The 27575-nt window shown below is 44.8% G+C and overlaps 1 protein-coding gene across 1 annotated transcript in view; it reads right to left on the bottom strand.

Annotated features, from left to right (window-relative positions):
• LOC148539154 (uncharacterized) overlaps positions 1-27309 on the bottom strand; it is a 37266-nt gene extending 9957 nt beyond the window's left edge. The window contains exons 1-7 of the mRNA XM_088451802.1: positions 27204-27309; positions 5980-6115; positions 4723-4854; positions 3705-3816; positions 2021-2139; positions 1632-1673; positions 343-381 (exon numbers count right to left, since the gene is read on the bottom strand). Coding sequence (XP_088307928.1) covers positions 343-381; positions 1632-1673; positions 2021-2139; positions 3705-3816; positions 4723-4854; positions 5980-6115; positions 27204-27248 — 625 coding nt within the window. The 5' untranslated portion in view covers positions 27249-27309. The remainder of the gene's footprint in view (positions 1-342; positions 382-1631; positions 1674-2020; positions 2140-3704; positions 3817-4722; positions 4855-5979; positions 6116-27203) is intronic.
• Between the last annotated feature and the right edge of the window lie 266 nt (positions 27310-27575).

Below are 27575 nucleotides of genomic sequence, written 5' to 3'. Positions count from 1 at the left end.
AGGGACCCTTTTACACTGAGCTGCGACCCGGGTAGACCCAGCAAAAACCCAGGTTTTTGCTCTGGTGTAAAAGGGGTATTATTGTGAGTGATTTGTCTACTTATTATACATCCCCGGTGTCACTAGAGCTTCAGTATTAGCAAATAAAGGTGTAATAATAACACAATCAGCCTCATTAACTAACACAGAAGAAATGTACAGCGACCCAATGAAGCAATAAGGAATTAGCATTGATCAGTCTGGTGCGAGTTAGAGAATGAAAGCACACGTCTGATTGGCACGTCACTGTGCCTCAGTGCCTCTGATACACAGTAATAATAATTCTCACGTTCTTTAGCTTACCTCTTCCGGATCCAGTCTTAGGATCCCTTGTGTCAAGATCTAAGGGATAACAGAGACATACATTATATTACAGGTCAGGTAAAACGGGCTACGTACATGATCTATATACAGATTTCTGGGGCAATATGGTCCTGAATGTTCCCTTAATGTAAGTGGCTGAATGTTTTGCTTTAGGAGGGGCTGGCATTATACTTTGTTATGAAGGGCCCTTGGGCCATCCCAAATATAGGAGCCGATGCGCCATGACAAGAAATATAAGCGCGGTTTTACCTACCCCAACGCTAATGCGCACACACACACACGTCGCTCAGACAAACTTAACCTGCCCCTAAGTTAGGAATTCATCCAATTACAGACACAATTTAGTAACCTAGGTTTATCCAGCTTCATTGTCACATGCAAATTAGGGAATGGATTTAGTTTAGTAGAACCCTAAAAGATGGATTTGGACTAAAGTCTACAACCATGCATAGCATTTGTCTCTGGTATTTGTAAGTAAAAATATTGCTATGTACAAAAGATACATCCAGAAAACCGGCGTATTTACACTTCTGCCCAAATCTGCATAGCCCGCAGTTCTGTCTGCACGCCCTCACGGAGCTCTGACTGTGCGAGAATGCCCCGTTACAGCCGGTTACAAGTACAAGTGGTGGTGCGATAGAAATGCGTGAGAATCTGCGTCACCTGTATGCGCAGTGCAATGACGCACAAGAAGAGCTCTGTAAGCTTTTCATCAGGCCATGGGGGGAGATGTACTAAGCCTTGAGGAATTATAATGTACCAGGCAATCAGCTCCTAACTGTCATTTTACACTTTGTGTTTGGAAAATTACAGGAGCTGATTGGCTGATTCTCCAACCACTTTATTATATCACTGTTCACGGCTTAGTACATCTGGCCCCCTATGTCTTTATGTTCTGCGTTTCCTGTATCCAGCATGTAATTAGGGGCAGTACAATAAAAAAAAAAAAACCTCACGGACATTGGTGGATGCAGTTTTAAATTTAAAATCAATTTGGGGCCCACGGCTGAGAAGTTCAAATACCAATCCAGTTCTTACAGTTCCTTAATCTGTTTTATGTGGTTCCTGGGGTTCCACAGTGTATTACATAGGATATAAGCAATGCCGTATCGCCAAAACAATAAAATAAGAGCGAAGTACAAAATGCGTGTATGTTGTTTTTGGAAGCGGCCGTTCCTTTCCCCTGTATAGTGTGTATACTGGTGTCAGAATGGATTTCCTGTTACACTAATATGCTCGCAGCGACCTCAACATTCTTCCTCTCTCACCTGCTTGGGTTCCAGCTTCAGGATCCAGGGAGCCTGGTGGGGCTAAGGACAATAAAAGGTATTAGAGGCAGGCTGCAGGTACATATAAAGGCTACTAATGCCCTGAGCTCCCATTTCCTATAGCAGTAAAGTAAAACATAAGGGTGATATGGCGTTTACAGAGACCATAGAACCCTCCCCCCTACCCTTACGCAAACTCTTAGAGAGACAAAGACAGGAAACATCTGCCGCACAGAACACTCACGAAGAGTTTATTTAAGAGAATCACAAGACCGGATCCTAGGAACAGGAACATTGCGAGTAAATGATTTCAATGAAAACCCGTGACTCTACTATGGCGACGAGAGCCCTAAATATAAAAAGCATTAGATAAAATGCAGGTTATATACCTAACGGCCGAGTACTCTCGTAGCCTTTAGCAAAGGTCGTCTCCGTTCTGGGGACGGCTTCACACACTGTGTCTTTAATGGCCGTACAGTCCTCTCTAATGCGTTGTCCTTCGGGGCAGCTGAAAAGAAACACATCTGTGATATATCGGGCTCCCACCATCTTGGAATGAAAAAGAGGTCACCCCATGGAATCTGACGAAGGCTCAGGCCATAAACACCGTCCTGTACTTCTTCTTAGAATTATTTGAACCTGTACCAACCTGCCCTATTAATTTAGCTTTTGTTGGGGGTAAAAAATGATGGGATATTAAGTATTGAGAGTCACAAGATTTTTGGTGGGGAAAAAACGGGACAGTCAAGGAAAAACCTACAGAGCGTCTATAATCTGCCGGACACAACAGTGTAATGGTGATTGGAAATACTGTTATATAACGGCTGTATGAAATGTAAATTATGTTAGGTGAACCCTTCCTGTAATGCTTGTACAAAGGCCTCTAGTCTCATTATAGTCTTTGGATTGTTCATGATACTAAATCAACTCTTATGTTGCACTATAATATCTCTACAATTACATTACTTTATAATAAACACCTCTGTCTAGGTCCTGGACCCTCTATATTGTGTAGTTCCACAGCCATCTACCACCCACCAATCATGTTATACAACATCAGAACATTAGATTTTATGGATTTATTTTTTTTTTTTACCACCTAATTCGCTATGAATGAGTTAAGCTGCGTACACACGGGACAACTTTTTTCAATGATATGAACGAGAACGATATCGTTTATCATTAGATCATTCATATCGTTTACTTTTTTTTTTTTTCACTGAATGACCAACGATGCACGTGGCCGTATGGACGATAACGATATCTGAGGTCGGCCGTACAGGCTGGCCAACTTGCTCCATATCTATGAACTCTTCGTCATTTAAATACTGTCAGAAATCGTTCATCGTTCATAAAATTGTTCATGATCATTGATGAAATCGTTCAACGATATCGTTCAATTTTAAATAGAGAAAATCGTTCTTTGATATCGATGATCGAGCAAGTCGTCCCGTGTGTACGCAGCATAACACTTTTTCTAAGTGTCAAGAAATTGCCATGGCAACCACAGTCGTATGACATAAAACATAGTGAGCGGAAGAACTTAATTGCCATGGCAACCACAGTCGCATGACATAAAACATAGCGAGCAGAAGAAATTTCATAAAACCCCAGCCTTTCTTTCCTCTGCCCTCACATGATCACTGGTGAGTTTTCTGACTGGCTAGCTCAATTTCACAAAGGAAGCATGAAATTAAAGGGGGAGATGAACCAATCCTTGGAGAGAGATAAAGTGAAGAAGTTGCCTAAAAAAAACTAATCAGCTTCTATCATTTATCCAGCACAGTCTTTGAAATGACAGTTAGATGCTGATTCCACTGTATCTCTCTCCAAGGCTTTGTACATCTCCCGTAAAAGAAGAATCCTCATGAATAACAGCCCCCGCTTTCCGCTTCCTGACGGAGATGTAGAAAACTGGATGGTTATAGATAAAGCCACAAAAGCTTCCGTGTGGGATTTCACCTGTAATCATTTTGAGAATAGAACATTTCTTGAGTATGACATAGTAAATCTAAATCATTATGTCTGTGATTGTCTATAGACTGTACAAGGACCGCAGCAAACTCTATATACCTTGAACAAGGACTACAGGCCTCACAGGGCTCCTCGGGCAGACAGTAAAAGCCAGGTCTGCACTGACACTCTGCGTTGGTTTTCTGTGTACATTCTTTTACTAGGACTTGGTCTGTAATATGAAAAATAAGGTGGATTAAAACTGTTGGAGAGACGATCATTTTCCTATAACTCTTATTATGAGAGCCTGAGATGCCCCGCTGCAAAGACTGATAATATTACCACACAACCTGCACAATATAATGTCCGCAATGTATAGGAGTGTGACAGAGACCGCATGGCGCCTGCAGTGCCTGATCTACTGTTAGGCTGATTAGGCGGCAGCCTAGGGCGCCAGGACTTGGGGGGCACCAAGCAGGGGAATAGAATGAAGACCTAATTAATTGCATTCTGGCGGCCAGGGCCAGCAACAGAAATGTTGGGACCTAGTACACTAATGTATCTGGGCTTACCATAGCACCCCCTCCACCCTTTATTTTACACCTATATTTGCGGGGAACGCTACAAGGGAATTACCTGGGGCATCCGGAAGCCTTAATCAGGCCCTGGGTGCTTGTATGTTTGTATGTGTTCTGTTTCTGTTGCATGGGCCCCAGACATGACAGAAGTGAAATGTGACCCACCCATCAACGTTTGCGGAAAAATAACCCTGAAAAGCTGCCATCGCGCCATTTGAAAGACCAGATAAGTTCTTGCATTAAATGTGTTCCCAGCCAGATATAATGATCAGATTTCACTACGTAAGTGCGCAGCGCAATACGTGTTGAGTATTTTAGCTGCATTACAATGGTGGCAAATTCCTAAGTGCAGATTGCAGTAAGTCACAGCAGCCAATCGGCAACAACCTTTCATTGGTGCAGCTGGTCTATGAAAGCGTCTGGTTGGTTGCACTGGTTATTACACTGAAATAAAAAGCACCAGGCTACCTCAGTTCAATATAATTGTCAGAGTTGGAAATGGCGTCCTGTGAGAAGTCTATGCAGCGCTGGGCTCTGTTGGAGGAATTGATATACCGTACCTTTCCTGCACATGTCGCAGGTGAGACAGTGCACCATCCCATTGGGTGCAGCGGTGTAATCCTTCCCCAGAGTGCAGGGCTGACAAGTTCCACGGGCGTGGTTCACAGCGCAGTGTTCAGACACGCGTGTTCCTGGGAACAGAATCAATAATTATTCAATAAATAAAGAACTGATCACAAGGTCACTGGCTACTCTTTCTGGCTATTTCAGTTAATTTTCTTACGGGAACTGAATAGAACATATTATAGTACAAACATGATGATATATATAATATACACACATATATACAGTATGTATGTGTGTGTATATATATATATATATATATATATATATAATATATATTATGGATTTCCTTGGCTTCGATAAAAATAACTTGGCGTGCAGCCTCGTTCCTTTATATGATCATGGAAATTCTCTTCAACTTATAATACCCCTATAGTATAGAGTAAGAAGTACATTTTCCCATTCAGTAGAGTATTTGGGGGTCTAGTTACTAAGCAGTGTTAGGAGACAGAGTGAAAAGAAAGTGATAAGGTGCCAGCCAATCAGCTCCCAAATGTCATTTTTCAAACACAGCCTTTGAGATTGCAGTTGGGAGCTGATTGGCTGGTACCTTATCACTTTCTTATCACTTTTCACTCTGTCTCCTAACACTGCTTAGTAACTAGACCCCTTAATATGCAAAAACAGTTTACTTTGACTAAATACTACCTGATAGTGTAGGAAACCTACTTACACACACAGAACGGCCGCCATTACATGATTAGAGGGTGACACCCCTTTGGCGGCAGCGAAGCTAGGGAACTGCTAGTGATTGGCTGCCAGTGACTCCCGGCTGTGATCATTGGGTGGCGGCCAGCAACCGTATCTGTGATTACTAGATAAATACAAAGATGTGGTGTGATCTATAGACATCTGGAAAGCGGACTATAATTGTCACCAGGCCTGTTCCTCAGACGCACGCGGTTCCGAAAGCAGATGGATCTCAGTCCCTTCTCACCTGCAGGTGGGTAGGCGTCACCGGGTGGCGGCGGGGCGTACGGACATGGAATACATTTGCTGTGGGGGTGTCGTAGGTGTGTACACAAAGCTGCGTCCTATTCTGGGCGTATGCAGACTTCCGTCAGAATCAGTCGGATCTCCTGCATCAAGGCCGCGGCGGGTGCAAACGCTGATACTAGCGATTGCGACCGCATAACGGGCGACTCCGAATCAGAGCCAAAATGTAGAAACAGAAAACGATGTAAACCGCTCACCTGCGGGACAGTGCCTGCAGCATTTCCCTGTTAAAGGGTACTCGTCCTCATAGCACTCTGTATGCCTTAGCGTCCGGTTGTGGGCGATACCGTTATCTGGCTCCTCCGGATTCACTAGTACATAACCAACTGCAACCTGCGATAGAGCGGAGAAGAGAGATTTACATGAATGCTAACACATGCCAGGCCCGGCTGTATCTCCGCCCATGTGACCTCTGTACCCCACGGTATGTACGCGGCTCTATAAATACAAAACTTTAAGTGTTGGCTGCTTCTTTATACTCCTTACCGCTGGCGTCAGGACACATTGGGCGGAATTCAATTGATTCCTGCCCCCATCGTGCCCGACGGAGCTATTCAATTCTTGCTCCTGTCGGGCACGATCAGCTGACAGCGCTACATTTCAGCTCGCAGCCCCAGGGGGATGAGAGCTGAAATGTGTGAAAAGTGACCTGTTGGGCGCCCAAACATCACTTTTTGCGATCGCGCCCAGCACTTTGGTCGGGTTTAGCTGCTTTACGCGGCTAAACCCGACCACTTTGGGCGCGATCAGCACGAAAATCTGGAACAATTGCATAGCGGCCCGCGATCTCCTGTCACTTTAGACGGGAAATGCGGGCCGCGAAAACAATTGAATTCCGCCCATTGTGTGACCAGGGGATTTTCTGTAGTAACCGTTTAATGGGTTCCAACAAAACCATTGCACATGAAGTTACACATTCAGGTCCTCTGTGCAATACACGCATGTTCTTCTGTACATTTTTATAATAAAACCCCTGTGGGGAGTGTTAATGACCCCCTCCCCCCCCAAAAAAAGTGCACTTAGAAATAGCGTATTATACATCTCAAGACTCGTACACATCTGTAGCATTCGCGATGGGCCTAGTGTCCAACAGTTATCGGTGTATAATTTACCCAGGCCCTGTGGTCGCTTCCTGAGCGTGCGCAGAGCAAAATAGCGCTAGATGCACCAATCAAAGGCACAGTACGCACTCTGCAGCAGCCACTATGTCAGTTTAGTAAATCAGAGTAATAGGGAGGGAGAGGGGCCATGTAATGAATTAGTAACTGTAACTGGTACCGGATTCCATATGAACAGGTTTTGTCCGTGGCATTACAGGAATGTGGCAGAAATTAGGGGTGATCTGCTGAACGTTAAGTGTTTAATAGTCTATTATATATAATATTATGGATTCAGAGTTTTCAGTAATAAGGATTGGCAGCACTGGGCTGTGCTGAGATAAGGATTATACAGTATGTAAAGAGCGCGTTCCTTTATAACGCAGCAATCGTTTCCCGTTCCTCCTGGCTCATCTGCGTGGAATGACGGTAAAACGCAGATGTCGGACCAGGGCTTGTCACAGGCTGGCACTAGGTGTGGCTTCTACTCAGGGCTTTAACCCCTTGGCTGCTGAGTCTATTTTGGCACTTTGTGGTCTGGTCACATCCCAACGTCAATATCGGGAATGTTTTTCACGCACGCACGCACGCCCCTTGTTGTTGTTCTTTTTTTTTATTAGAAGTCTCTGAATTCCCAGAAAATAACATTAGTTTGCTCATTTCCCCTCACACAAAGACCCACGAGTGGCCCAAACATTTATTTCTTATTAAACTTAAAAGAAAAGTAAAGTAAAAGCGATAGTAAGAAGAGAGTTTTTATTTTATTTTTTGGTAACCATCACCAAGAAATCGTTTGTTTTTCGGCATTACCAACCCTCCCCTCTCCCCCCTCCCTTCCTGCCCCCGGAAAGAGTGAGGAAGTATATACCCCTATCCCTGGACTTCTTAACAATTTCTGCAGTGTAGGGGTGTTCCCTGGTGATCACACATGATCATCGGAGAATAACTTCTCAGTGGGACACATCATTACAAACAACGGTGAGTCTGTGCCAGGATATCTCTGAGCTTTTAGAAACTTCTGCAGTTTTGCTTAGAAGGGGGCGGGGCAGAGCCTAATGACATCATTGCGTCCAAGTCTCCCCTCCTCCCGGCTCCGAGCAACATCCAACAGGATGGGGGAAATTTATTGTTAAAAATGAGCGCTTGAACATGTATTGTTTATTTATTTAGTGACATATAATTTAATGCATAAACTACGATTCAATTAAAAATCATACAGAAAACCTCCTATACGCACTCGCTGTTTATAGCTCTTTCTATGATGGAGTGGTATGGAGTAGAGGGGGAGATGTATTAACGGCGACATCGCCATTGCGGTACATCCCCCCCGACTTCGAGTACATACCGCGGTTCATTACCGCGATATGTACCAAGGATTTTGCAAAGGACAGCCCTCTCGATGAGAGCTGTCCTTTGCGATGTGGCCGGGCAGAGGGACTTCCGGGTTGAACACCCAGAAGTCCTTCTGCGCATGCGCAGAAGGCCGCGGGCCGCGGGGGCTCATGGGAGGGATCCGGCCCCGAGCGTCGCGCTAAGAAGCCCATAGGCTTCTATTGGGTAACGCCTCCTGAAGGTGGCGTTACCTAGCGACGCGAAGCAGCAGAATGCAGCGCATTCTGCTGCTTAATACATACGGGGAATGCGGTAAAGCCCCCGAAAACTGCATTTTCGGGGGTTTTACCACATTTTGCCGTTAATACATCTTCCCCCCTAATGTCTTAAAGGTGGTCCGGTGAATGCGGGAGCATAGGTGTTTGTAAAAATAGCACAGTGCCCCTACTCTTACCCTATGGTTGCCGTCCCTCCGGTATTCCTTTAACAGTGCGGTGCGCAATGTTCCCTCCGTCCCTTTCAACTTTGGCGTGCTGTGCCTCCTTGCACGGCGGTCAGTCCATGTCTTGCTTTTAATGGGGTGGAGAGATCAATCGAGCAGCCTGCAAACTTTGTTTCCATGTCCAACGCGTTTCGTACCATACATACTTTGTCAAGGATGGGGGGAATGTGTTTGTTAAGCTCCCCTCCATTTGTACCCCCGCAGTGCTTAGGATGAGTCCTACTGTAACCTACTAGGAGCCTCATAGTCCAATGGTAGGTACACACCTGACAGATATATCTGCAGATGATGGTCGTTCATACACACTGAATGGCCATCATCTGCTTGTGGTCCCGGCGGCCGGGGGGCGTGTACCGCCCCCCCCCTCCCCACGGCTACCGCTGTGTGTGTACGGGCAGTCTGCAGACATATCTGTCCATCGGCTGTGCAGCGCAGCCAATGCGATATGTCTGTGAGCAACGCAGGTCACAGACATATCGTGTGTACAAACTGGCCGTCGGGCAGCAGATATATCGGCCGATCAATTGATCACCCAATATATCTGTCAGTGTGTACCCAGCTTAACACAGTATAAGATCTACAGTATTACAAGGGCCGGGTGGAAAAGCCAGAAGCCAAAGTCTCTCATTTTGTTTGTTTGCTTCTGCTGTTACTGTAGTAATTAACAGTTGTATATTATAATAATGACATCAGCTGGAATTAGTGTGTGTTTGTCTACTTCTTCTTTATTGTTGTGCGTCTTTTTGGTGTTTGTTTTTCGTTCTTTATTTGGCCTGTGAGTCTTAAAAGAGCTTAAAGGGATGCTGATAACACCATTAACAGAATTATTATTCAACCAGTCACTAGCTACAGGCAAAGGCGTAGCTATACTAGCTGCAGGGAGTGCGACTGCTATGGGGCCCAGGCCTCACCCTGCACCGAGTACACTGCCATCTCCTGAGCCCTGCACCAGACGGCTTCCTGCCAGGGGCATGTGCTGTCACTGGCCGAGCTGCCTCCGTCTCTCCTGACTGACTGATTTTTTTTTTGTGAATCATAGCCTTCTTATAGCACACAACACAATTAGGATTAGGGAGACTGTGTGAATTTTTAAAAACTTTTTCTTTTTTTTTTTCATTTATAATACAGTGTACTTACTATCTGCCAATCACCATTCATTTATTCCTGCATGTCACCTAAGTAGCGCAAATATTAGATCATTTACAATCAAAATAGATAAACAGCTAAATAATTTACACAGGCGAAGCCCTATGGAAATCTTGCTATGGGGCCCCCGTAGGTCTTGCTACGCCCCTGCTCACAGGGATGAATTGGGAGAATAATTGATAACCCCAAGGTCATCCTCCATGAGATGAAACTCCTCTGCTCTCCGATAATAACATTGAAGAATAATAATAAAAAAAAAAAAATACTGGAGATGATGAAGAAGAAAAATATTACTGAACTGTTAACTTTTTGTGCTCATCAACCGGCAAATTCGTCTATTGTTTGTTGTATGTATACATTGTTTACACACCCTTATTGCCATTGTAGGTTTTTGTGATTTACAGCCTGAATTAAGAGTAAATCCTGTCGGTTCAAGAGAAACAAAAACAGACATTTAAGAAAAATAAGTGAATTACACGAACCTACAATACACTGGCTACATAAGTGCTCAGAAGTTATTCGTAGTTTTTTTTATTTTCTTCCTAAAAAAATCGTGTGGTTTTTACTTGAATTTTGTTGATTGCAAGATCACATTAAATAATGGGGAAAAGGCCGGTCAGGATTTTCAGGCTTTAGGACCTGATTCACAGTTGTACGCAAACCAACTGGTGAGTGGTGACCACTCTCTTCGTATACAAAAGCTACAATCCCTACGTCTCCAGTACACGGTCTTATCCTGATACTCATTCTACTTATCACATCGCTCTCTCAGAGCTCTCTCGATCCACAAACTCTCTGCTTCCTCTGTCATTCGGAGAACCACAAGGCCCAGTCCTAGCTACTCTGCTCTTTTTCAATCTATACCACCTCTCATGGGAAACTAATCATCTCTTACAGAATCCAGTATTATCTGTATGTGATTTTCCCTTCTGCAATACATTTGTGTACCAGTCACAGCTTGATGATCATCCATTGTACCTGCACCAGCACGCCATGTCTGGAGGCACGGGGCACAGGGATACTGGACCTCATTCAGAGTCTGTCGTTGCGGCCGCACGGTCGTACGCCACCGATGTTGGCGCAAACTAGCTGTTATGATCAGAAATTTCTCTCTCCTTGAACACAGCCAGGTCGTTAGTTTGAGTGACAGATTGAACCGTTTGTGGGTGTTAACAGGGGAAGGTGCTTGAAAACGGGGGAGAGGAGATCCGAACGCAGGCGTGCCTAATTATGCGAACGGCGTTTAATGGGAGTGCATAATTAACAAAGTAGTGTCATGGCACACGTGACATGGGAGGTTTGTACACTGACTTGATCGTAGTGCTTAAGAGAGGGTATGGTCAACCTTAAGCTCTACGACCAGCTCCGATGGTTCCCGATGCTCGCGATTAATCCTTATATCCCAGGAGATGACGTGTGTTGTGAACGAGAAGGGGGCGTGCTTTAGTCTTACGGCCGCTTCTTACCCTCGGTCGTTCAGCTAACGATCTCATCTTAGGACCGCAACTTGTGATCGCTTCATTTGCATATCCGTCCCCTTTGCCCTACGACCGTGTGGCCGCAACGACCGACTCTGAATGAGGTCCACAGCCTCCCATCTGCAAAGCACAGTCCCCATGCAGGGTTCAATGGTGAAGATCAGAAATTCACCAAGGAAGCACCAGCCTTCACTAACATTTACTGATGTTATATAAATGCGGCAGGTAGTGCGCAGAGCTGATCTAAGCTGCAGCCATCTCTAGCAGCTGCCTGCATGTATTGTGATGTCACAGCCCTATATAAAGGATATCCAGCTACTGGCAGCCATTTTGTGGCTACAATGCTGCTGCTCTGCTCATCTTCCTCTCCAAACACTCTACATCTACCTCCCCTCTTTTGCAAGCCCTCCACTGGCTCCCCTTCCCTTTCAGAACCCAATTCAAGGCTCTCACACTCACTTACAAAGCCCTCACCCATTCCTCTCCCATTTACATCTCTGATCTCATCTCCCTTCACTCTTCTGTCCGCCCTCTTCGTTCACTTAATACACGCCGCCTTTCATGCCAATTGATTACTTCCTCCCACTCCCGCCTCCAAGATTTTGCCCGTGCTGCTCCCTACCTTTGGAACTCCCTCCCTCTCCCTATCAGACTCTGCACCTCTCTACCATCTTTCAAACGAGCTCTTAAGACCCACTACTTCATCAAAGCCTTCCAGCTCTCATCCTATCTTGCTGCTACATCTTCCTTTCTCCGAGCCTACCCCATTCTGTGTCACTCCTGTTTGTCTTCACCTCCCTTAAAGAATGTAAGCTCTTTCGAGCAGGGCCCTCTACCCTCTTGTGCTTCACCCTACTGTAATTTAATTTATCTCTTACTGCCCAATAGGGCAACTAACACTTGGCTGCTTATGCGGGCGTTAAGGTCGCTAATATAGCAATGTTTATCCATGTATTGTATTGTATTGTATTGTAAGTCAATGGTTACTTTTTTGTCTATGTACTTTGTAAGGCGCTGCGGAACACTTGCGGCGCCATATAAATAAATGATGATAATAATAATAATAATAATAATAATACAGCCATCTCTAGCTGCTGCCTGCATGTATTGTGATGTCACAGTGCAGGTCACAGCCCTATATAAAGAATGCCCAGCGACTGGCAGCCATGTTGTGGCTATAGACATCTCTAGCTGCTGCCTGCATGTATTGTGATGTCACAGTGCAGGTCACAGCCCTATATAAAGAATGCCCAGCGACTGGCAGCCATGTTGTGGCTATAGACATCTCTAGCTGCTGCCTGCATGTATTGTGATGTCACAGTGCAGGTCACAGCCCTATATAATGGATGCCCAGCTACTGGCAGCCATTTTGTGGTGACATTTTGGCCTACATTGATGCTCTCTGAGCAGTTCCTGCTTTATTTAATCAACTTTAGATAATGACTACTGATGAGGACTTTGGATTATATCTTCCAATAAGGTTTGGAACAGCAACATCTTCAGAAAAAGAATCTGAATAACATCTTCAGGTAAGGACTATATAACAAGTTTTGTCCTGTCACCCTCACCCCTTCAAATGCCTACCTCCATTTTATCTGCAGTTTTTAATTTAATAACCATGGAGAAAGCAAATTATTTATCCGATATGACGCTGCATGACATAAGATGGGTACACACTTGTCCAATCCTCCGGGAATCCAACTCCAGACCAGACTGGTGACACAATCTTACTGGAGAGCTGGATGCAGATTCAACACCCAATATATTAAAAATAGTTAGAACTAGGCGCAACAATCTAAACAACTATCAATTTGTATAATTCAGTGACCGAATACACATCATAGGGGGCGCTCATAAATTGATCCAAAAACACATACTATAATCTAAGAATATTTAATACCATAAAACAGTTCATAATACACAAATTGGTATAAAACTAGCTCTTATTCACCGGTAGATCACATCCACTTATATGTATTCTTGATCTAACACAAGTATACATTTAATTGAAACAACTTGCATATAAATACCAAGTTCTATCACATTTGTATAAAAGATCAGAATTAGTCCATCAGTGTAGATACACAGATTTAATCCATTACTTGAAGTTCCCAGGTGAAAATCAATATTATGCAAAGTCTCCTCCGATTGAGCTGGAGACGTAATAAACCCACATCCAGACGTAATAAACAGGAGCGTGTTAGTGTAGCAAAGGATTTCATGTCCTGATACAGGTATACCGCCAGCAGCAGAATACTGAGCATTAGAAGTCCCGGTATAGTTACCCCGCTGTCTCCCAACATGCGTTTCCTTAGGGTATTGCTGGCCCGGTCTTTCCACACTGCGGCTGCGACTACAGGATCCACAGACAGCGCTAATAGCAGCTGCACTTGTCCCAACCGGTGAGCACTAAACAGCACTTGCTCCACGTCTCTTGGTTCTGTGCTTAATTACAGGGAACTTCACTGCCGTATATAAGCAGAGGTGGTGGGTGATGGGTCCGTAAAGTGAAAATCCCTCGACGCGTTTCTCCGTCACTGTAATCTGACGGTTTCATCACAAGGTGAGTATAGAGGAGCTAGCACTCAACAAGGCCTTATATAGTCCTTTTCTATCCCAGGCTGGCCTAATGATTGTTAAACAAAAAACACACGTGTCCAATCATCAATAAAAATAGTATGTGTTCCCAATGAAAAACAGACATTAGCATACTGACTGTCTAAATTACATGCATATATATATATATACTGTATAACAGAAAACCATTCATGTTTCATATACTCAGTTTATATTTTCTTTCTGTATAATAGATCTATCAATCCCTGAAGTGGATGTGATCTACCTGTGAATGAGAACTAGTTTTATACTAATTTGTGTTTTATTAACTATTTTATGTTATTAAATAATATATTATAGTGTTTTGTATTAATTTACGAGCGCCCCTTTTGATGTGTATTCAACTTAATTTACTTTTTCAACACCAGTACATGCCCCACACCTGTCCAATTTTGCAGCAGATCTCAGATCTGCATCTGCTGTAACAATCTGCTGAAAGGATTGTGTCACTGTACACACTCTTCCAATCTCTGGCAGACCAGCTGCCACTCACAGGGAAGGGCGTAGCTACACCAGGTGCAGGGAGGGCCTCCTCTGGGGCTCAGACCTCTTCCTGCACCAAGAGGTACACTGCCATCTCCTGAGCCCAGGCTGTTCTATTCTCTCTGTGTGCTGCTGTAAGGCATCTGCTGTCACTGGCCCGGCTGGCTCCTCCTACTTCTCTCCTCACTGACTGATTTGTTAGTGAATCATAGCCTTCTTATATATCATGTTATATGATAAACAATTTGGATTAGGGAGAGTATGGGGGAGATGTATCATTGGCGAAAATGCGGTAAAACCCCCGAAAATGCAGTTTTCGGGGGTTTTACCGCATTCCCCGTATGTATTAAGCAGCAGAATGCAGCTTCGCGTCGCTAGGTAACGCCACCTTCAGGTGGCGTTACCCATTAGAAGCCTATGGGCTTCTTAGCGCGACGCTTGGGGCTGGGAGGGATCCGAACGGATCCTCCCATGAGCCCCCGCGTCCTTCTGCGCATTAAACCCGGAAGTCCCTCTGCCCGGCAGCATCGCAAAGGACAGCTCTCATCGAGAGAGCTGTTCTTTGCAATATTCTTGGTACATACCGCGGTAATTAACCGCGGTATGTACGCGAAGTCAAGGGGGATGTACCGCATCGGCGATGTCGCCGATGATACATCTCCCCCTATATATTTTAAAAATATATATTCTCTTTCATTTATATTACTTACTATATGCTAATCACCATTCATGCATGTCAGCTAACTAGGCAAATTGTAAATAATCTAATATTTGCACTATCAAAATGGATAAATTACTAAATAATTTGCACAGGGGGGGGGGTCTTTGGACATTTTCCTATGGGACCCCCATAGGTTTTGTTACGCCCCCGGCTACAGGAGTAATTCCAGAGGACTGGGAAGGAGCTAATGTTGTCCCACTGTGCACAAAAGTGGAAGCAAGGAAGAGGCAAGTGACTACCGACCAGTGATCCTACATCAGTAGTGGGATGTAGTAATGAGTAACTACCAACCAGTGATCCTTACATCAGTAGTGGGAAACTGATGGAAACACTACTAAAAGAAAGCGTAGTGGAAAATCTCAAATACAGCAATTTACAGGATCCTAAACAGCATGGATGTACTGGGGGGAGATCATGCCAAACAAATCTTATTGACTTTTTTGACTGGGCCGTAGATATAGCTTATCTAGACTTTAGTAAGGCTTTCTGTCCCACATCGCAGACTGCTAAATGCACTTGAAATCGTGGGATTGGATTCTAAGACCGTTAAATGGATAAGATCTTGGCTGCAGGATAGAAAACTGGGATGTAGTAAATTCGCAGGAGGGAAATGTGACCAGGGGCGTACCTCAGGAATCTGTACTTGGACCAGTGCTTTTTAATATCTTTGTCGGTGACATTGCAAATGGTATTAAAGGGAAACTATGCCTTTTTGCAGATGACACAAAAATATGCAACAGGGTAGACACACCAGGAGGGGTAAGACAAATGAATGAGGATGTGGGTAGACTAGAGGAATTAAACCCTAAACAAATCTATGATCTCGGCGCTCATCTAGCACATCAATTACATCCCTATAATTCCAATATATAATTAATTGATATATTAAATTACAGCTGCATGTCCCATAACTTAGGATTTGTGAATATCCATTAAACACGCTAAATAAAAAAATATATTCAAAGGACTGCGCTAATATAAATCTTGAAAAAGCCCCCGTTCTCTAGGGGTGAAACGCATCAGAGGGACCGCCTGGCTGATAGCACCTTAAAGAGTGACGAGCTTTCCTGCAGGAATTCACCTGAAATACCAAACGGAATTACTAACGCGAGCACCTAATAAGCCTGCGGGATTGTGAATAGGTTTTGGTCCGACCATCACGGCATGCTTAGCTGGTGAGCACGGGAGACGGAGGAATTGCTGGTGCAGCGTCAGCCCAGCTTCGGCGGCTGCCTAAGAGACACGAGAAGCCAGATTACCATTCGCTGCAACAGTGTAAAGGTTACGCTTGCTAATAGATAACCGCAGGTACTTTGGATTTATTTCATCGTGACATTTCAGCTTCTCAACTTATAATTGTCACTTTGGACATCATTGTGGAACTTTTAAACCGGATCAAACATCACGATTCTGGAAATACTTATATCCAATTCAATATTGCAACAAGAAACTTTTAGTGATTTTTATTTATTATTTTTTTCTTTTTCATCATTTTATTACTTTTGATTATTTTTGTACTGATTGTGTATTCACATACATTGGACCTGATTCAGAGCCGCTCGCTAGATGCGATCGCTCGCCCCCAGCATATGCAAATTCGGCAAAGTGACGGCATGGCAGGCGCTCAGACGGAAAGGCATAAGCACGCCCACTTTGTCTGGGCGAGCGATCACTTTGTGTATGCAGACACCCATTACCGTATGTAGAGACGCCCACTAGAACACGTCATCTCCAGAAAGTGTATTAAAACATTGGTACATCGAGGACCATCGGAAGAGCTCGTAGCGCTTGTGGTTGCCTTACCTTACCGCAAGCACTGCGAGAATTTCTGTGTAAAAAAAAAAAAAGGCTGGTGACGTGTACTATGACGCTGCCTGTTAATTATGCACGCCTTAGAAACGGCGTTGCAACACTCAGGCACGCCTGTGTTCGCACCTCCACTCCCCTGTTATCAGTGTCCTGCCCCTGTTACCACCCACAAACGGCCTCTCCTGTCACTCATTACACTGGGCTGTCTTTTCTTGGCGAGCGATCGGATTCTGAGTAGTTTGCGCACGTGCAGTACGATGAGTACGCATGTGCGATCGCTTAACATCGGCCGCATATGAGCGAGCAGCCGCTTGCGACCGGGTCTGATTGAGCTCCATTGTAAGAGATATATATGATTTAATAATCTATTTGTGATTAAATATAATAATATGCTTTATAATTAACGGAGCATTGACTGCTATATATACTTTCTGCCATTTTACACAGCGCAGTCCTTTGAATATATATTTTTTATTTAGACCACAGGAATGGTCAAGAACGGTCAACCACATTTAGCTTTATAATGAATGGCTCCGATACTTAATTTCTACAAAAGTAGGTGAGTGTTAATTTTCACCCACTTTTGTAGGCATTACGTGATCATGAATATATCCCTTACTAAGGTTTACAGCGTAGTTGCCAAAATTGTATCAACGTTTTAGGCTACACAGAGCCCTTTATAAAGCTTGATAAAACTTTCTTAAACTAAACATGTCTATGACTCAGCTGATCATCTTCCCACCTCCCGCATAACCTCACAATGTCATTATCTATTGGCAGCACAACCGTCTCCTCTAGTCCCCAAGTGCGCTGTCTTGGAGATAACCTGGACTCCTCCCTCTCCTTCACATCTCACATTTAGCTCCTCTCCCAGTCCTGTCATTTCATCTCAGACGTATCTCCAGGATCAGACCCTTTTTCACCCAGGATGCTACTAAGACCCTCATACACTCACTGGTCATCTCCAGACTGGTCTACTGTAACCTTCTCCTATCTGGCCTCCCTGACTCCCAGTTCTCCCCACTCCAATCTGCCCTCATTGCTGCAAACATTCTACATCTGCCTCCCCTCTCCTACAAGCCCTACACTGGCTCCCCTTCCCTTCAGAACCCAATTCATGGTTCTTGCATTCTCTTACAAAGCCTTCACCCAATTCTGTCCCATTTACATCGCTGGTGAGTATACGGCGTTAGAACCCAGTTTCCCAACATGTGGCTCCTGCACCCCATGGGGTACATCAGATAGAACCCAGGGCTACGTCAGTTGGCTAATTAGAACGCAAATTATCATTAAGTGTTGGACACTGGGCCTGATTCAGAGCTGGACGCTCTGACAAGAGCGCTCGCTCTGAATCAGGGCCGTCCTAGCTAAAATTGGAGCGGCCTCCTGGCCACTCGCATAGCTGTGGGTGACCACCCACAGCTTATGCGAGCGGCCAAAAAGATGGTCGCGATGGTCAAGACCATCGCGACCATCGGGCTTGCGACGAGACCCTTGCGGTAGGGTCTCGTCTGCCGCAAGCCCGGAGTGCTTTTGGCTCTATCAGAACCAAAAACACTCCCACTGACATCACTAGTGATGTCAGCGGGGCCGACCCCAGACGGTAGGCGTTCCCATGGGAACGCCTCCGTCTGGGCAGCCACGCCCCCGGCACGCCCACCAAAGGGGGCGTGCTGTCACTCACCATCGACAGCACGCCCCCTTTGGTGCGAGACCCATAACGACGGCTTGGCCGTCGTTATTCGGGTCTCGAGCATGCGCACGACTGAGCTCCCTCCGTCGAGCGCATGCGCACTTGGGCACCATCGACCCACTTGGGCACCATCGACCCACTTGGGCACCATCGACCCACTTGCGAGCGCTCAGCGCTCGCGAGCGGGTCTGAATTAGGCCCACTGTTCCATCCACCTGCGCCATGTATAACACGCAACTGTTTTTCTTCGCTGCACGTATGTTGTACTTGTGCGTGGCGGGGCGTGCCATACAGTACTGTAGGGGTGTGTAGCTGACTTCCAGGGATTTGTCTGCTTTTTAAGAAGCACTTTCTAAAAATACAAAGATCAGATTGAAAGCCCCTATATAGAGCAAAGGAACAATTCTGCCTGTATAATGTAAATGCTACGTTAGATTAAGCAACAACAGCGTAATGTACACATTGAGGAAATTGTGCATAAGCCACAGCGATAAATCAAATATTTGTTGTCATTTTTTTAACCGGCATAACGCTCGCTAAAGCCGCGCTGGCTGATTGCTGAGGACGTTTGTGTGATGTATCAAAAGAGGAACATTGTGATACAGGTTTGTCAGGTTACAAACCTTTAAAAAATCTAACAACACTTAGGTGGCAAAAGTTCACGTAGAATCCACTTAGTTGCGTCACAGGAAGTGTATTACGGTTTGCATTAACCCCTCGTCACCCTGTGCTGCTGTCACCTGGGACATGGGTGAGCAAGGCTTGGGGAGATGTGGTTACGTGGTCAGCATTCAGCATCATGATAGTGACGCTCTACGGCGGTGACAGAGGTGACTTTTTAATGTGGTGGTGACGTGACAGGATCCAGATGAACTTCTTCTGGGTTTGACATAATAAACTTTGCAAACCTTCTGTATTTGTATTGTGACCTTTTCTATCTCATAAAGGGGCATATTTATTAATAGCTGCAGACAGCCCCCCAAAAATGAGGAATCCTTATTCACCTAGATGTATTATTACTGGGTTGCTGGGTCAAGAGCCCTGATTGGAGCCCGTTCCTGCAATCAGTACAAGTAAAGTGATTGCAGAGGTAAAATCTATAGTCCAGTATTGGATTAATATTCTGCGCTATCCACCAACGCGCACAACGGCCTGATGCTGAGTCGCACCCAATCCCGATGTTCGCGCAGTTGAGCGCTTCGTTGTAACTGCTCATGAAAAAAAAAAAACAGGTGAAATCTCCTATGGCGAATGCGTCACACAGAATGTGCGCACTAAGGAGCTGATGCATGCGGGACGGTATCAGAAAGGTAGAGGAAGAGCGGTGAGTGTCTCTACGGCGTGGCTAGTAGTGCACGCTACAATGGTCCGCTCAATGGGCGCGTTATGGCAGTGTCCCAGGCGTCTCAATGCCAGCGGCTGCATTCCTAGAAGCACAGCCGCAGGCATAGTAGGTTTTCGTATAAGGGTGCAGGAAAAGAGGGTTAGGGGGTAAATAGGACAGGGGAACATTACGCACCATTCCCATCTGTTCCACCAGCAGCGCAGCCCGGTGTTACCCAGGTGCAAAGTTACTGGCTCTTCTCTGCTTCACTCCCAGCTCCGAATCGGACCCAATGTATTTTCTGCAGTAGGGATGGCTATCGGTGGGCTGTCTCTCAATGGTTACCATAGGCGATTATCGTCGATGGCACAAAACCATCTATAGTGAGCCATATATGGCTTGCACACATCATTGGTCACCACTGCTAGTGGGCACAGAGGGACGCGGCCCAATCAGAGAAGGGGGTGGGGCTTAGCATGTTGCAAAGCCATTAGTAGTTAACTATCGATGGTTGTTAGTTAACTATTGATGGTTGTTGTCTATCGATGGTCGATGGCCATCCCTACTGCAAAGCAAGATAGCAAGATTGTCAGTCTCTCCCTGTCCACTCTGCTAGAGCACCTACTTCCCGAATCCAAATGAGTGAGAGCACATAGCAGACATTTATAGCAATGTATATACAACCTTATGTTATGGCTTAGTAATATTGGCTTTGCTTGCTATGTAAATTAAATGTAACATGTTTACTGTACATAAACAATTGCAATATTTCAACCAACCCAGCTACCAACTAAAATGTTTGTTACCAATACAGTAGTTCTTTGATAAGTGTGTTCCTAAAACTAACTTAAAAGTGAATTGATTACTTGCACAACGTGAACGCAGACAATTTGTGCGCTGTGTCTCGGCTGTTGTACCCTTTGTAAATAAGGCCTCCTCTTTGCAATCCATGGATCCTCTTGCCAGTAAAGAAGAAGATACATGCTTCTAAATACGTTTGCAATGTTTTAACTTTAAACTCTGTGCGGTTTGTGCCTGTAGTTGGCGCAGAAACAGACGAGCTGTAATCTGTCTAGTGTGACGCAGCAGGGAGGTGGGGTAACTGGTACAAGGGAAGCGTAGTCTTTGAATATCTATTTTTATAACATTTTATAACTTTTTGTGCCTTGAACTATGATTAGTATGGCGTCATATGGTTAATGATCAATATAAATTGCAAAAACAACACTTGAGAATTTTTTTATGACCAATATCTGCAGACAGAAACTAAGAAGATTCCTGCAGGTCAGCAACAATAAGGCACTTGCTGCAGTTTTCTTCTACTAACATCAGTCGCCTGATTCCTGGGTGTCTCCCGGACCTGTTTGAAGACATTAGTGGCCTCTTGGTATAGATCCCAATAGTGTGCGTGTCCCACAAGGGATTAAAAACTTACTTATCCCCAAAAACTACTGTACGATGTCCCAAATGTGGGCAGTATATCAACACAGAATTCCAAAGCAGATAAAGCCAGCAGGTCAATACAGCCTGTCAAAAACAGCACGCACCCACATTTCAATGGGCAAAAAATAAATAAAAGTATCTGTGAGGAGGGGGATTTCTTTTATTTTGTACATTTGGTAGAGAGCAGGGTGAGGGAAATGTTTAGAGTATAAGATTTCGGGGCCTCAGTGATATCATGGCTTCTTCGGCAGGTGGATACATCATGACTATTGCTGCTGTCTTTAAAATGGCTGCCTCCAATGCGTTAATGGACATTAACAGTCCAATAAATGAGGTGGCTCTGCCTATGAGTATCAGGCATCTTCACAAAGAACTGAAGGGTACAGTCCAATCCATTAGCTCAATGGCCTTGGAACGTAAAACCGCCACATTAGTTATTATCTGGCAGCCAGGCTTTTCAGTCATACATAACTCATTAATATGCTATTGTGTATATAGGGACCAGCAATGGAGGCCTATTATCTGTACACCTCAATTTCTAAAAATTATATTTCACAGTTTTTTTTTTTGTTTTTTTTTTAATCACATGTACAATATTTATCTTATAACACAAAGGCAATAATATTCAATAGGAGTAGGTAATTATCAGAGAAGTGGAACAAGACAAATTCGCCATCAGCCTATCGATTCACCAGGAACTAGTCCATCACTGAGGCATGAGCCACTGTCTATGACTGGACCAATATTCAGCCTATCGATTCACCAGGAACTAGTCCATCACTGAGGCATGAGCCACTGACTATGACTGGCCCAATATTCAGCCTATCGATTCACCAGGAACTAGTCCATCACTGAGGCATGAGCCACTGACTATGACTGAACCAATATTCAGCCTATCTATGCACCAGGAACTAGTCCATCACTGGCATGAGCCACTGACTATGACTGGACCAATATTCAGCCTATCGATTCACCAGGAACTAGTCCATCACTGAGGCATGAGCCACTGACTATGACTGGCCCAATATTCAGCCTATCAATTCACCAGGAACTAGTCCATTACTGGCATGAGCCACTGACTATGACTGAACCAATATTCAGCCTATCGATTCACCAGGAACTAGTCCATTACTGAGGCATGAGCCACTGACTATGACTGGCCCAATATTCAGCCTATCGATTCACCAGGAACTAGTCCATCACTGAGGCATGAGCCACTGACTATGACTGAACCAATATTCAGCCTATCTATGCACCAGGAACTAGTCCATCACTGGCATGAGCCACTGACTATGACTGGACCAATATTCAGCCTATCGATTCACCAGGAACTAGTCCATCACTGAGGCATGAGCCACTGACTATGACTGGCCCAATATTCAGCCTATCGATTCACCAGGAACTAGTCCATTACTGAGGCATGAGCCACTGACTATGACTGGCCCAATATTCAGCCTATCGATTCACCAGGAACTAGTCCATCACTGAGGCATGAGCCACTGACTATGACTGTACCAATATTCAGCCTATCTATGCACCAGGAACTAGTCCATCACTGGCATGAGCCACTGACTATGACTGGACCAATATTCAGCCTATCGATTCACCAGGAACTAGTCCATCACTGAGGCATGAGCCACTGACTATGACTGGCCCAATATTCAGCCTATCGATTCACCAGGAACTAGTCCATCACTGAGGCATGAGCCACTGACTATGACTGAACCAATATTCAGCCTATCGATTCACCAGGAACTAGTCCATTACTGGCATGAGCCACTGACTATGACTGAACCAATATTCAGCCTATCGATTCACCAGGAACTAGTCCATTACTGAGGCATGAGCCACTGACTATGACTGGCCCAATATTCAGCCTATCAATTCACCAGGAACTAGTCCATCAGTGAGGCATGAGCCACTGTCTATGACTGGACCAATATTCAGCCTATCTATGCACCAGGAACTAGTCCATCAGTGAGGCATGAGCCACTGTCTATGATTGAACCAATATTCAGCCTATCAATTCACCAGGAACTAGTCCATCACCGAAGCATGAGGCATTGTCTGTTGTTAGCACAATATTCAGCCAAACAATTTACAGGGAACAAGTCCATCACTGAGGCATAAGGCATTGTCTGTAGTTAAACCAATATTCAGCATTTCACTTCACCAGGAATTAGTCCATCACTGAGGTATGAGGCATAGTCTTTGGGCTCAATCTATTTTCTGCTTATCAATTCACAGGGTACTAGTCCATCAGTGAGGCATGAGGCATTTTTGGTTAGTAGACCAATTTTTAGCCTATCGATTCAATGGGAACTAGTCCGTCACCGAGGCATAAGGCATTGTCTGTTATCATTTCACCAGGAACTAGTTCATTGCTGAGGTGTAAAAGTTAGTGAGTTGATAGGCTGAGCATTAGTTTAGCCCAGGGGTCAGGGAACTTTTTTACCTTTTACCCCAAAATATATTTAGATACGCCGACGTTACCCCCTTGATTTGAAAGGAAGGAAATCATATAGTAGTGCCCCTGTAGTAGTGCCCCCATATAATGCCCCTGTAGTAGTGCCCCTATAGTTATGCCCCTGTAGTAGTGCCCCCATATAGTGCCCCTATAGTAGCGCCCCCATATAGTGCCCCTGTAGTAGCGCACCCATAGTTATGCCGCTGTAGTAGTGCCCCATATAATGCCCCTGTAGTAGTGCTCCATATAATGCCCCTGTAGTAGTGCCCCCATAGTTATGCCCCTGTAGTAGTGCCCCATATAATGCCCCTGTAGTAGTGCCCCCATAGTTATGCCCCTGTAGTAGTGCCCCCATATAATGCCCCTGTAGTAGTGCCCCCATAGCTATGCCCCTGTAGCAGTGCCCCCATATAATGCCCCTGTAGCAGTGCCCCCATATAATGCCGCTGTAGTAGTGCCCCCATAGTTATGCCCCTGTAGTAGTGCTCCATATAATGCCCCTGTAGTAGTGCCCCCATAGTTATGCCCCTGTAGTAGTGCCCCATATAATGCCCTTGTAGTAGTGCCCCCATAGTTATGCCCCTGTAGTAGTGTCCCCATATAATGCTCCTGTAGTAGTGCCCCCATAGCTATGCCCCTGTAGTAGTGCCCCCATAGTTATGCTGCTGTAGCAGTGCCCCCATGTAATGCCCCTGTAGCAGTGCCCCCATATAATGACCCTGTAGTAGTGCCCCCATATAATGCCCCTGTAGTAGTGCCCCCATAGTTATGCCCCTGTAGTAGTGCCCCCATATAATGCCCCTGTAGTGCCGCTTGTAAAAAAAAACCACTTACCTTAATCCCCGCTCCTGCATCCGCCGCCGTCCTGTCCGCCCGGCTGCTCCTTGGGACCTATGGGAGAGACGTCATGACATCTCTCCCATAGTGCACATGGAGAGAGGCGGAAGCTGGAGTTCAGAAGAGAACTCCAGCCTCCGGCTAACGCGGCGCTGCAGGGAAGGAGCCGGGCGCCTGCTGGTAATAACATCTCAGCGGGTGCCCGGCTTAGAGCCTCCCTGCAGCACAGCCGGGCATGCATATTATAGAATGATTCATATGCATGCCCGGCTATCCGTCCATTACCCCCAGGAATTTAATTTTTACCCCATGCGGGATAAATTACCCCTGTTCCCCGACCACTGGTTTAGCCCATAAGAGGCTGCAAGACAACAGATGTCACATGTTCTGGGACTAGAGGGCAAAACTATTCTGACTGACATTTTAAATCTCTTTAATCTCTTGTCCATTTAATAAGAAACTTGTTTAATAAACAAAATATATTTTAATAAATTTCTGACCCCTCTCAACTAGAAACAAAATAAAAAGCTATTACTAAAATGAGCTCAATGGCTTTCTGGCGGCCCGTCCATTTTACTTCTGCAACAACTCCTGGGCATCTAAAAAATGGGACCTAGAAATGTAACATTCAGCACGTCTTCTGTATGGTCTCTTACATCATCCAGATTTCACAACTCCGGACACAGTCGCTCCCCTCCCTCCCCTCCCTCCCCCCCTCCGCCCCACAACATATCTTCTGCATGGAGTCGTGTAGCTGTAATGAATAAACTCTCCAACTATAATCCAATATTTTACATTAGAAGACAAATAACGTGTGAAGAATTATTGCAAGTTCAGTCATTTTATGAGTAAGTGACCAGTGGCTATCAAGATATAGCGAAACTACAATGCTGCTGGGACTTGTGGTTCCACAATCACTTGACAGTCGCAGGTTGCTCACCTTTGCTCAACGGACAATGAATCGTATCTTGGAAAATAATCCGCTAAATGTCAGAATAAACCTGCATTGCCCCCTCCTTAATTCATGCTGTGCCCAAATCAGTCATTGTGGATCTTCTTAGCGCAGAACGGGTTACTTAACTCACTGACACATGGCACACTTTGGTGGCAGGTGCAATACACAGCTATCCGGTGCCTGCCAACACCTACCATAGGAATGGACAAAAACTGCTCCACCTGGTAAAACATTTTTCATTCAAGGTGTCTTTGTAATCTTACCCTGATAAGGACGTCATGGTGCAATATGACGTCATCTATGACACTCACATTTCATAATTAAAGATACACAATCTCTCCACCAACACAATGTGTCCTTGGCTAGGCAGATTTGAGAAAACGTATTTACTAACAAATTTGTTTCCAAGAGTTGAGCTACAGACCATAAACCAGTATAGCCCCATGTGGGTGTATAGCCCCATACTGGCACCACCTGATTCTCTCCCAGCATCTCTGGACTGCACATAGCAATCAGTCTCCATGTACAGAATGTAACATATAACACTCAGCCTTCATATGTACATTACCAGGCAAATGGTTCATGCAACTTTAATCTTTTATGGTTAGACAGTTATCGTGGAATTACAGGTCTGCTGGGACTTGTGGTTACACAATAGATTGAGAGTTACAAGTTCATGACCAATGATCTATATCTATATGAACCCATTGAAAACATAAAACACTCCATGCTGGCTCTTCTCTGTCACACTAGATCCCAATCCCAAATCTTGTACCTCTCCATGTACCCCTGGGGTGCAGAATGGATTAACCCTGTCCCATTGCCCAGACACTCTGGCTTACAGTCTGTCTGGGATACGCACATGCTCTTATGGGAGGAGGGTTAAACATTTGGGTATCCTGTAGATTGTGTCTCCTGACCAGTTTAAGAAAGTTTATTGCGTCCTGTCCTTGCACTACCAGCGCAGAACATGCAGTGTGCACATGACAGGTACGGCTAGTTGTTACACTGTATACAGTACTGTACAGGTGTTACATTATATACAGTACTGTACAGGTGTTACATTATATACAGTATTATACAGGTGTTACATGTACTGTACAGGTGTTACATTATATACAGTACTGTACAGGTGTTACATTATATACAGTATTATACAGGTGTTACATTATATACAGTATTATACAGGTGTTACATGTACTGTACAGGTGTTACATTATATACAGTACTGTACAGGTGTTACATTATATACAGTATTGTACAGGTGTTACATTATATACAGTACTGTACATGTGTTATATAAAGTACTGTACAGGTGTTACATTATATACAGTATTATACAGGTGTTACATGTACTGTACAGGTGTTACATTATATACAGTATTGTACATGTGTTACATTATATACAGTATTATACAGGTGTTACATTATATACAGGTGTTACATTATATACAGTATTATACAGGTGTTACATTATATACAGGTGTTACATTGTATACAGTATTATATATCACTCACCGTTACCGCCAGCGCGAACACATACCGCCGCAGCGCAGTCTGCATACTCGGTGTTACAACCAGGTTCTGGGATATTCCATGCACGATGCTTCTGCACCGGGGATAATAGCGAACTGATGCGCGATGTCCGCCGGCTTCTCACACCCTCGTCCCCGGGAGGCGGAACCTCATGTGATGGCAGCAGGTGGAGCATCATCACGGGGTGTCCGGGCGTACAGCCCAATACTACACTCTGCACCTTCTAACCACTGTGACCGGCGCTGCGCCCCCTAGCTGGTACATTGTCATAGCAGCTCAGAGCACTGATTATCAGCACCCTAGGGACACTGTGTTATGTATATACAGTATATGACACTGGGAGCACAGGGTATC

Source organism: Taudactylus pleione, unplaced genomic scaffold (genome assembly GCF_031769625.1).
Source record: "Taudactylus pleione unplaced genomic scaffold, aTauple2 ptg000027l, whole genome shotgun sequence".
Lineage (NCBI taxonomy): Eukaryota > Metazoa > Chordata > Amphibia > Anura > Myobatrachidae > Taudactylus > Taudactylus pleione.
This window is presented reverse-complemented; position numbering and strand designations above follow the sequence as displayed.